The 13180-nt window shown below is 34.9% G+C and overlaps 1 protein-coding gene across 1 annotated transcript in view; it reads left to right on the top strand.

Annotated features, from left to right (window-relative positions):
• RhoGAP1A (Rho GTPase activating protein at 1A) overlaps nt 1-13180 on the top strand; it is a 587523-nt gene that overhangs the window by 355757 nt on the left and 218586 nt on the right. The window contains exon 16 of the mRNA XM_090414103.1: nt 11492-11531. Coding sequence (XP_090270229.1) covers nt 11492-11531 — 40 coding nt within the window. The remainder of the gene's footprint in view (nt 1-11491; nt 11532-13180) is intronic.

Here is a 13180-nt window from a genome sequence, read left to right as displayed (position 1 = left end):
AAATAGAGTTGGTTTAGATAGCGTATCTAAAGTTGGTTTCTTCAACTGAAATAGACAGATAGAAGAAAGCCATGATTACCATCCATTGGATATCAGGGCAGCTCTGAATATATTAAATAAAGAGCCATGGACTATTGGTTTTGGGACGACTGGCAATCCCATATGAAAATATTGCCATTCACAAATCCACAATGGGCCGATGTAGTGAATTATGGCTCAATCTTCGAAGATGAATCAGGCAAGAATAAAATGGTCCTCATTCCCCAGGGTCCAAAAATGTTAATACCTTCAGCAGCAGGCAGAATAAATATGAAAGCAGAGAGCGCTTAGAGTCCCTGGGTAACCAGATCACATTGTCATTAGGAAATCGACCTTGGAACTTTAAACTGCAGGACTCTGAGCAGTGAAGCATGGCTAACTGAAGAGCTAAAGCAACTAAAATGTGATATTCTTGGACTGTGTGAAGTTAAACATAATTCTTCATTAAAAAATGGCGACACTGTACAATAGAGGCCAAGATAAGGAAAGAATCAGTGGAGTTTGATTCATGATTAACAAAAAATTGAAGAACAGCATAAGAGAATTTGTCAGTATATCTGATCAAATAGCAAGTGCTGCTGTCCAGATCTCAAAAAGATACTCTCCAGGTCATCCAAGTCTATGCACCAACAAGTCATAATACTGATGAAGAAATTTAAGACTTCTCTCATAATATATCCCAAATTTATAACAAAGGAAAACATTTGAACATTGTAATGGGAGACCTTAGTGCCAGAAATTTTAAATTTTGGATATGACATGAGAGATGAGCAAGACTAATAGAATTTGCAGAAAAGAAAACCTGTACATCATGAATTCTTTTTTCAGGGAAAAACAAACAAACATAGGAAGTGCACATGGAGAAGTCCAAATTGATAAACTAGTGAAATTGACTTTATCCTCAGCAATAAGACAAATATTATAGGACTATTCTATTATCAACTTCAACATTGGAAGTAACCATCATATGCAGTAAGTTCAAATAAACTGCCAAAAAGAAAGAAGAAAATGTTTTTAAGATCAAAGCAAAACATAGATGTACACAAACTCAACATTAAAAAAAGATATATTCCAAAAAGAACTAAAGAACAGACTTAAAAATCTTATTATAGATGACAATGCTGATTCATCAGAAAGTAATGATATTATTACCCAAAATTTTGCAATGCTCACTTGAAATAGTTGATATCACAGAACAGAAACAAGACAAATTTTCTGAAGAAATGAAGAGAAATGACACAAGCTGATAACACATAAAATAAAACTGAATATACTGAATTGTGAAAAACAATCAGAAAATCAAGGAAGAAATAAGAAAATTCAATTGTAAACTCATACAACAAAGTCAAACTGCAGTCTCAAAAGAGCCAAACAACAATTGATGAACTGCAATGAACAGATGGTTGTAGTCATATGAAATGGAAACATAACCAGAGATAGATATGCTATAGCAAAAAGAATTGAAGAATTTTGCTCAATATCATATCATATCATATCATATCATATCATATCATATCAGGGCAATGAATCAAATGAAGAAGAAGACAACTACGAAATAACTGAAGTGCCACAGATACCAGAAGAAGTTATGTGGAGCATCCAAAGCTTGCAAAACGGGAAAAGCTGCAGGTGTGGATGGAGTCATAGCTGCACTTCTTGTATCAAGGATTTAGGCCTAGTATGGCCTGTTCCGGCCTTAGAAGTCGTTTAAGAGGACGTCCTGTTTTCTTTTTCCTAATGGCTTGTACTTTAAGGCTTGTTTTGGTAATCTTTCTGTTTTCATTCTTTGAACGTGTTCCATCCATCTATGTTTATATTTTTTAATTTTTTCAATTACTGGTTCTTGGTTTAATTCTTTCATAATATCTTCGTTTCTTTTGTGATCAAATAGGGTATACTTTGCAGTTTTTCTCATAAACTTCATTTCTGCTGTTGTTAATCTTTGTTTGTCTTTTTGTTTTATTGTCCAGATTTCGCTTCCATACATTAAGACCGGTAGGGCTAATGTATTGTATACTTTTAGCCTGGTTTGGTTTAAATATAGAGTTAATTACTCCTGTTATTTTTAAATATTTTGCAATTTTTATGTTTATATCTTTTTCATTTTCATAAGTGATCATACATCCTAGGTAGTTAAATGAATTCACCTGTTCTAAGATCTTGTTATCTAATACTATTTTAGTTCTTGCTGGATCTTGTCCTTTAAAGGCCATAGTTTTTGATTTTTCCGTTGATATTATCATACCATAATCTTTGGATGTCTCATTTAGATTTAAAATAGCTTTCTGTAAGTTATCTTCAGAATTTGTAATTATTATTTGGTCGTCTGCAAAGAGGAGAGTGTTTAAGTTAACTGTAGGTGAAAGTTTAATTCCTTGATGTAAATTTTTACTCCATTTTATTATTATTTCATTTAAGTAGATATTAAAAAGAGTTGCTGAGAGGGGACATCGGAACCCTTGGTTTATCTCTCTTGTATATGATAGCTCATGATTTAATCTTATTTGTATTTGATTATTTTCATATATACTTGTGACAGCTTTTAGGATATTATTTGGTATTTGTCTTTCTTTTAATATGTTAAATAATATGTTTCTTTTAACTTTGTCAAATGCTTTTTCAAAGTCAATAAATGCAATATGTGTTTCTAAATTATATTCTCTTCTTTTCTCTATTATTAATTTTAGGCAGAAGGCTGGGTCTATACATGATCGTCCTTTTCTAAATCCATTTTGTACCTCTAGAATAAAGTTTTCGGAATATTTCATTAGTTTGTTACTTAAGATTCTGCTGTATATTTTGTAACATGAATTTAGTATACTGATACCTCTATAGTTTTTAGGGTCATCTCTATTACCTTTTTTAAAGATAGGAATCACAATTGCTTTTTTCCGTTCTATTGGGGAGATACCAGTTGAGTAAATTTTATTTAAAAATAATAAGAGTCTTCCTTTGAATCTTGTTCCTGCGTATTTATATAGTTCTGAACCTAGCTTATCTTCTCCAGGTGATTTTCCGTTTCTTGTTTCTTTCAGGCTGATTTCTAATTCTTCTTCAGTTATTTCCTTTTCATTTTCGTTAATTGTTTGCCAGTTGTCTTTTTTAAAATATTTGTCTGTCCACAGTTCTGTGTAGTAATTTAGAAATTCTTCTAATTTCAATTCAGTGTTTAATTTTATGTTTTCTTTGGTATCTGCATTTAGGTGTTTCAAAATCTTATATACATCTTATATAGTTTATAATAACCTAAAAATAATGAATTCCTTCTATAAACATAAAGACATACATAAATATACTTGGGCAGCAAGAGGATGGAAATCAATATTAGATTACTTCATATTAAATGAAAAGACATCAAAATTTTCACTAGATGTTAGAGTTCACAGAGGATATGAAATAAGCAGTGACCACTTCCTTGTTAAAATAAAATTAAGATTACCACCTAAATGGCTACAAGTAACAAGAACAGAAAGAAAAATTGAAACATTTGTTTATAAAACTAGATATTGAATGACACAAATGTACAATGGCTATATGAACAAAGAATTAACCAGTATCTAGATAAAATAAAAAAAAATGAAGAAATAGAAATAGATTGGCTTAATATAAAAACGATACTAAATGCAGCAGCAAATGAAAGCTTAGGAAAGACCAAAAAATTCAATAAAAGAAAAAAAACTAAAGATCTGGGATGATACAATCAAAGAAATAATCAAAAAGAAAAAAGAAGCCTATCACAAATGGTTAAGCAGTAAAAGATTAGAAAATGAAATAGAATATAAAAGAATTACTATTACTATTATTACGGGCAACTCCAGGGAGTCATTAGACTCATCGAGGGAGGCCCCAAATCATATTCATCACAACTATCCGACATTCATACAGTATCTATCATACCTCGCCTTAAACTCATTCACTGTCACAGCATCCACTACAGACTCAGGGAGCGCATTCCACTCATTCACTACTCTAAAAGTAAAGAACCCAGCTCTAACACCTTTACTAACCACACTTTTGCCCAGTTTCCATGGATGTCCCCTAGTCCTCCCACAACCAGCCCTGTTCTCAAAAATATCTTCTGAATTAATTTTATAGAAACCCTTCAGTAATTTGAATGTCTCAATCATATCTCCCCTCCTCCGCCTATCAACCAATTTTTGCAACCCACAAATCCTCAACCTGTTCTCATACGGTTCATTCCACAGACCTGCTATCATCTTGGTCACTCGCCTCTGGATCCTCTCCACCTCCTCCCCATCAAGAAGAAACCTAGGTGACCAAATCTGAGCACAGTAGTCTAGATGGGGTCTTATCAAGGCTCGATAGAGAGGAACAATAACCTGCTTGTCTCTGCTTGTCAACGTATTCTTCAGCAACCAAGTGATTTGATGAGCTATTTTGGTCACTTTTGCAATGTGTCCCCTAAATTTCAATTCCTTATCCACCAACACTCCTAAATCTCGTGCCTCATCAATTTCCTGGAGCAGGGTTCCACCAATGCAGTAAACTGCCGCCAATCTTTTCATCCCAAAATGCATAACCTTACATTTTGCCACATTAAACTGACATCCATTCTCCTTAGCCCAGACCTCCAATCTATCCAAATCATCCTGCAAAATTTTGACGTCATCTGCATTCACTATTGCCCTACCCAACTTCGCATCATCTGCAAACAAATGTACTGTTCCTCTCAGATCATTTCCTATATCATTTATGAACAAATTAAACAGCAGTGGTCCAAGAACAGATCCTTGTGGCACACCACTAGTCACAGGCCGTCTTGTGGACTCTACTCCCGAGTAAACCACTCTCTGATATCTCTCCGTTAACCACCCTCCTATCCATCTCATCAACCCTATGTCCATTCCCATATGCTGCAATTTACTGATTAGAATTCCATGTGGAATCCTGTCAAAGGCCTTGGCAAGGTCCAGTAGAATCACCGTAAACCCATTACCCTTATCCAGTTCGGCCGTCACTGTGTTATAATGCGTGAGCAAGTTACTGAGGCATGACCTACCCTTCACAAAACCATGCTGTCCCCGATACAGTATCCCATTTTCTTCTATCCAATCTTGTATTTTCCTCTTGACTATTTTCTCTAAGACCTTGACAATGATTCCTGATATGCTAATCGGTCGGTAATTTACAACAGCAGTCTTGGAACCACCTTTATGCAGTGGAACTATTTTCCCCTCTTTCCACCCGCGCGGGACTAACCCAGACCCGAGACTCAAATTAAACAAAATGGTCAAGGGTACTGACAATTCTTTAGCTGCTTCTCGTACAACACGAGCTGGTATACCATCCAATCCCACAGATGTATTGACATTGAGGTTATGCAATAGACTACTCACCTCCACTTCATTAACCACAATTCCCGTATAATCTACTGGTTTATTCGTTTCTGCAATGTCACCACCTGGATGATATACTTTTGCAAAGTGCTCACTCAGTAACTCAACTATCTCAACTGATTCGGTTACCTCCCTACCATCGGCATTCTTTAAAATCAATCTGCCATGTACATTTTTCCTTTTACTTGCTACATATCTAAAAAACTGTTTAGGATTCTCTTTAGCCTGCATGGCCAATGTTCTTTCGTAATCCTTTTTTGCTTTTCTTACCACACTCGTCACCCTTCTGGCCTGCGCTTTATACCGTTCATGTGCCTGCCGGTCACCCTTCTCCTTAAATTCCCTCCATAGTTGTTTCTTTTTTTGCAACTCAAGCTTAATGGTGTTATTCATCCATTTAACCCCTACTTGATTTATTATTCGGACTCTAGGTATACAGTCAGCCATTGCTTCATGCAAGCACTTCTTAACTACCTCCCATGCACTATCAACTTCTAGTCCTTGCAGTTGTACATGCCATGGCACTGAACCAATCAAACTCCTAAGCTTGTCATACTTTCCCGCCCGATAATTCCACATGTACCCTGTCTTAATTGAAAATTCTACACCTTTAGCCACCTCCCAAGTTAAGACCCTATGATCACTCTCACCGATTGGTGGCAATGTGGTCATATTTGTTACAGCCAAATCCTCAGATGTAATTACTAGGTCAAGCACTCTCTGACCCTTAGTATTTTCCATTACATGCTGTCGCAGATAGTTATCCCTTAATATCCGCATAAAATCCAGTTCCTTCCTCCCGTGTGTCCTCTCCTCACTCCAATCAATGCGACCATAGTTGAAATCTCCCATAATAATCACCCTCCTTCCACCCATTCCTTCTATTTGCTTGTGCATACTGTCACCACCATCTTTTCCATCACCTGGTCTATAGCAGCACCCAATTGTATATTTAGTTCTGCTAGCCACAATCTCACACCAAATGGCCTCAAATGTGCTCTTTTCTCTATCCTGCAATTCAACTTCTATTCTCCTTGGCTGGAGCTCATCAGCTATCATCAACAATACTCCTCCCCCCATTTTATTCTCTCTGTCATTCCTGAACACACTATACCCATCACATTCAATCCCACTAGTTATATCATCTACAATCAGCCATGTTTCACTAATACCTATAACCTGTGGTCTGGAAGTGCCAACCATGGCCAAAAACTCTTCCTTCTTGTTCCTAATACTCCTAGTATTAGTGTACATGAATTTAAGACCCCCATTAGCCCCTACCCCACCTTGATGCCTTATATTAACTATCCCACTCATATTTGTTGTCCTTATTTGCTCTGGCATATTATATTCATTCTTACATTCAACTGCCTCCATAAGGACTGTATCTCTACTCCCCCCCCCCTTAACAAATCTAGTTTCCCTGAATTTGCACATCCACTACATTCAGCAACACTTTCTCAAGTCTTCTTACACCGTAACCATTCAAATGCAAGCCATCGATCTTATATAGATCCTTTCGCCCATCAAACTCACTCCACACATCCACAAATTCCACACCACTCGTCATACATAACCCAAGCATAAAGTCATTTGCAATTATAGCCCTCCTTTTAAACATTTCACTGTCATACCGTGGCAAAAGACTAATCATTCTAACTCTCTCACTCTTTTCTTTTGCTACCTCAAACAATTCATTCAGGTCTTCTATTATTTCCATTTTATCTCCTTTCAAATCATTCGTACCTGCCACAACAATCATTTCTTTCACCCTTTCCTTTTGCTCTCTAATAGACGCAGTTACGTCCTTTATGGTCGCACCAGGTTGGTACGATTTTGTCAAATCCTCTACTAACACACCTCGTACTAACGAGTCTCCATACAGCACTCTATCCTTCATTTTGTTCATGTTCACATTCATACGTCTATTTTTCCTGTCATACCTTTTATTATTGGTTGGTTCATTCAGTCTACTTTTGTCGTGCACTCTAGCTGCTGTTTTGCTCTTTCTATCGCACTATTCAACAACGCGATCTCACTCAATGCATCTATCTCATCTTTTTTGTTCTCTGAGAAACCATTTATACTATCATTCACACTTTCTACATTCACACTCTCACAATTTTCATGTACAACCTTGCCGTTTCTTGTCATATCCCTATTTCCTTCATTTTGAAGGTTGACAAAAATATCACACTCACGATCCGAAATACACTTCAATTCCGCATTCTCCCTACATTTTCTACACACATTCAAACCTTTATCATCATCTAACCACACTCCGACCGCACTCCGCAAAGCGTACATTTCACAGCTAGTACACTGACTCATTTCTTTTATGCTACCGTTCTTTGATAACGATGGCGAACCTTCATTACTGGCCGCCATTTTCCTACGCACAGGTGCCATATTTATCTGTAACGTGTTTTGTCAAATTAAACGTTATAACACACCAAAAATAGACGCACTAAAATACGCAAGGCAAACAAAACAAAACTACACAATATTAAGTAATTTGTATCGATAACTGAAAATGATACTTATCTTATCTGGAGCTTGCACGAACACTACTCATTACGAATTCATCTAGCGGCGACTTCCGACATAGATTATGTTATAAAACACTTTAGTACACTAACCACGTTAATAAAGCTCTAATAATATACCAAAATTAAACACTTAAGTCCATTAAATTGAATCCAAAACACCAATAAATCAACAAAAAACACAAATCTCTCAGGAGCTCTTCGATAGCACGACCGTTCACCTGAACGACGAATAAGAGTCATAGCTAAAAGAGAAGTCAGAAAAAGACATAGAGAATCATGGAATAAATTTGTTTCTAATTTAGAACATGATTTATATAAAATAAGACCCTGCAGGTGTGGATGGAGTCTTAGCTAAACTTCTAAAAGCAGGTGGGGAAACGATCTACAAAATCTTGACAAAACTCTTTATTCTATGTCGTCTGAAGAAAAATGATGTACCAAGAACATGGAAAAAGGCTACCCTTATTCTGATACAGAAGAAAGCAGAAGACTTGAAGAACTACCAGCCCATCAATCTATTATCGATAGTAGTTGACAAAGTGTTTACAAAATTCTTGGCTCATAGGTTTTGTGCAACTCTAAAACAACCAAGAGAACAGGCAGGTTCTTTTGGTTCAAAATGGCTTTAGCACAATGGATCATATTCAAGTTGTACAATGGATTATTGGATTGTGTAATGAATACCAACTACTATTATGTCTTGGTTTTATTGATTATGAGAAAGCCTGTGATTCATTAAAAACTTGTGCAATACTTAATGCATTACGGAACTGGCAAGTGGAGGAGCCATATGTCAGGATTGTCAAATCAGCATATACCAGTCTAACAGCAACAATTCATTTCACTGGAAAAACATGATATCTCCAAAACTATTCACAGCATGCCTAGAAGAAATATTCAAACTGCTTGATTGAGAAGAAAATCATCTGAAGATAAATAGAAGGTATTTAAGCCATTTACACTTTGCAGATAACATAGTTATCTTTAGTTCAACTATATGTGAATTAATTCATATTCATGAACTCCAAATTGCTAGCAAAACAAAACAGTACCGAACAGAAATATGTTCAATAGCGAGAAATAATAAAAATCAGTAATGATGAAATTGAACAAGTAGATCATTACGTATACTTAGGATAATGGATCAAAATATCATGGACAAAGTTAAAAGATGCACAATGCTTGGGTTGAAAGCATTTGGAAAATTACAGTCACTACTCAAAAGTCAATTACCATTATGCCTGAAAAGAAAAGATTTTAACCAATGTATTCTGCCTATATTGGCATGAATGCAAAACTGGACACTAAATGCAAAGGAAATTCAAAAATTAAGAGCAACACATTTTAGTATGGAAAGAAGTATGCTTGATATCACAAATGGAATATGTGGATAAGAAATCAGTCTCTGACATCATAGAGAGAGAGCGAAACATGTCAAGTGGAAATGAGCTGGGCATATTGCTTGAAGAGAAAATCACTAATGGACAAAAGTAGTAATGCTTTCTTTTAGGCATTTCTTTTTAATGCATTACTACTTTAGAATAAAAAGTAGTAATGGATTGGATTCCACCAGAGGAAAAACGACCATGGTGCCAAAAAAAAATCATGATGGATTGGTGATATCATCAGTATTACAGGAGTGTCATTGGGAAGGAAAACCATTGACAGAGTGTGTTGGAGTCATCTTGGAAAGACCCTCATCCAGCAGTGTAGTTTGACAATAGCAGATGATGATGAATGTATTTACTATGACCACAGAAGCAAGAGCTGTCGCTGGCAGATTGCCAAGAAGAGTCAATTCATGTTGAAGGGGAGAAACGAATAAGGTGATGTATAAATTCGTCACTAACATGTCAAATCACGTGCTTTATATGTAAAATTTTCCAACCGTTGAACAAGCAAAATAGTTACCGCTTTAAAAACTAGAATTTTCATAAAAGAAAAGCTAATTTTCCGATGTATAATAATAAACATTCATCCCACAAAACACATTGATTACCTTATTATCGCAATGGCAAATCCATTCCAATAATAGAATAATCGGAATGGCGAATCCATTCTTCTTATTCTGCCATTTGCAGAAGTGTTGAGGGGGTCTTGCATCTGTGGTCGCATAGTAGTGCTACAATAAACTTCTACTTTGTTTTGTTTGTATCTATGCAGTACAGTCTGGTTGTTTAGTTGTTGTTGTTTTTTTATTACAGGGTCATTTTCATTCCCTTTTGCATATAATAATACTAATTATTCTGTCTGTACTGTATATTTTGATACAGTAAAATTCCTACTTTGTTTTTCTTCTGCTGTGAGGATATGACCATTTTTCATTAAACAGAGACATTTTCGTTCTGGTGTTTAGAGAGAATAGATGCAGTGAGTAAAAATTAAATTATTCCTGTGAATAAAAATGAATCTTTCTATGAAAAAATAACTATCTGGTGATCTTCAACAAAATATTAGCATATCCAGGATTTATTACTTACTGATCATAAAAATCTTACTGATAAAAGAAAATTCTTCTTAGAAAATAAAAAAGTGAAATATAAATAAAAGTAATACACATAACAAGCAAAACAAAATTGTTCAGGCTGATTTGCTTGTAAGCACTCCAACAACATACATGTAATTCATTCTGGATGAATCATCTTATCAACATTATTAACCAAATGAATATGTCCACTCACTATAGTCATTTACTAAGTTACCAATGTATACAGGCACTGTTTGTCATTGGTTATTAATTTATATTTTACTAACAAATCTCTTTCCTCTCTCCTCATAAGTTTTTTAAATTATGTCCATCATAAATGCAAACATGCATGTCCAGATATTGTAGGATATACAATTTTTCTCTTCCAAAGTAACTTACTGGACACATGCTTACACTAACATAATACACTACTGTAAATTATTAATAATTCATTTCTGCGATGAGTCTGTGTGTGAATCCAAAGAGATCTGAGGATAATAATAATTATGCTTGCCTTTATTTCTATTTTCATTTATTCTTTCTCTCCCTAATGTGTACCAATCATTCTCACATGGTTCATGTTTCATGATGTCATTTCATATATTTACAATATTTTAGTAATTTAAATATACCAGCCATATAAAGGATTCCCCTTTAATTATTGGTTTCTAATATTGCCCCCCCCCCCCCCCATACACATAGTTTTGGCATGCCTGCCCAGTGCAAAACAAGAAGTACACGAGCAAATTTTCATGTCCTGTCCCATGGTCACATATAGCATGAGATAATTTTTTCTTGCCCAACATAAACATGCTAACTGTATGTGGTATATTTAGTAGTTTGGTATTATGTTACTATCCTGAATATCTTCCCCTCACCCTGCTAATCAATAGGGTTTTTTTTTAATCATTAATGGATGGAATCAGTAAAAGAGTTCTATGCTATCAAGAAATATTTTATTTTGAATAAGAGCATACATAGATTCCCATTAAAATTATGCTATAAATTTATTTATCTGTTATTAATATATTTTTGTATTATTAATTTTAATTTATTAAATATCTTATTCTCTTTAAAAGCAATTAGGAACTAACCTTGGATCTTTTCTTCTTAGATCAGGTAAGCTGTTAATTTTCTTAATATCTCTTCTTTATTTTTGTGTTTTTGTTTGCGATGCCTTTAATATGTTAAATATTAGTTGGAAAAATACATTTCTTGTAAGTCCTGATCGATAGTTAATGCAACAGTTAACAGGTTGCAGGTTCATATCGCACTGTTGGGCATTGGTTGTTTGCAATTGTCTTTAGCTGAGAGATGAATTACATCATCCATGTCGAAACTGTTACCCTGCTTACTGGAGGCCTGAAATTTTTCAGTGTTTTGTATGTGGATCAGGGCTTCCAGACTTTGTAAAAATAAATAAATAACATAATGAAAAAAAAATTCCTTAACTCACTCACAGTATTCATGTAGTATAGGTTTACAAGTTTCATGAGTGAGATTCACTTAAACTAATGAGTTGCTCTTCTTGAAGTTTCATTTAGAGAATAGTCTCAAAATTCATGTTAAGAATATTCCATGAAAATTCAGTCATATCTTGGAGAATGTTTTCTCATAAGATACTTGGTATAAAAAAGGAATGTTCTCATCTAACCAGAAAAATGTTACCGCTTTCCATTTGTGGTGAATAATCAAGAGATAACACTAACAATGTCACTATATCATTATTTAATAATGATGCCATTTTAAAAAAAATTCAAAATTAAATAAACATTCTTAGACCCATTTCCATTTGCTTAAACTTATGTAATAGATTTCCATGCAGTATTCGGACAATTTGCAAAGTCAAGCAGTGATTGATACTGTTTTCCTTTGTCCCATTCTACTGTCACCTTATTATAAAATGTGAATAAATTACTGAGGCAGAACCTGTCTTTTATAAAGCCATGCCCTGTAGAGTATTATATTCCTATTCACCCATTCCTGAATTTTACTTTTCCAGTACTTTAACCACCACCACTCCAGAGATACTAATTGGTCTGTAATTTGATACTTCAGTCATGGAGCCACCTTTATGTAATGAAACTATCTTACCCTCTTTTCACTCCCTTTGTAACCTTGCCAGAGCTGAGACTTAAATTAAACAACTTTATCGGTGGCACTGACAATTCTTTTTTACATTCGCATAGCACACGAGCTGACATAGTACAGGTCCACTATTTCAGTACACTGAGTATCTCCAGTTCATCTATCTCGATGCTTACATCAGTCTTTGTCACCTCAGTAACTGCAAAATCACCACCTTGGATGATATATTCTTGCAAAGTAATCACTTAGTAACTGCTATTTCTTCTGCTTCTGTCACTTTCCTGCTATTAGTACTAAGTAAAGTTATCTTTCCATAATCACTCTTTTTCTTACTTGCTACATAGCTGAAAAACTCATTTGGATTTATTCAAGTGTTTATATGGAACTAAACTGCATATTATGCAACCTCCCACAACATAACTGCATGATCACTTTTCCCGATCAGAAGTCAAGTTGCCACTGCAGTTACAGTTAGATCTTCTGATACTATTATCAGATCCACCATTCTCAAACTCTTGGTCCCTTCCATCACGTGCTGTGCTGTTTCAGGTAATTATCCCTTAATAACTGTATAAATTCCATTTGTGTTTTTGTTTGTGACACGTTTAATATGTTAAATATTAGTTGGAAAAATAAAATTCTTGTAGGTCCTGATCGATAGTTAATGCACCAATTAACAG

The sequence above is a fragment of the Typopeltis vanoorti genome, chromosome 24 (assembly GCF_054136105.1).
Source record: "Typopeltis vanoorti isolate ZY-2024b chromosome 24, IOZ_Tvanoo_1.0, whole genome shotgun sequence".
Classification (NCBI taxonomy): Eukaryota; Metazoa; Arthropoda; class Arachnida; order Uropygi; family Thelyphonidae; genus Typopeltis; species Typopeltis vanoorti.
Note: the sequence above shows the minus strand (reverse complement) of the source record. Positions and strands in the feature narration are given on the sequence as shown.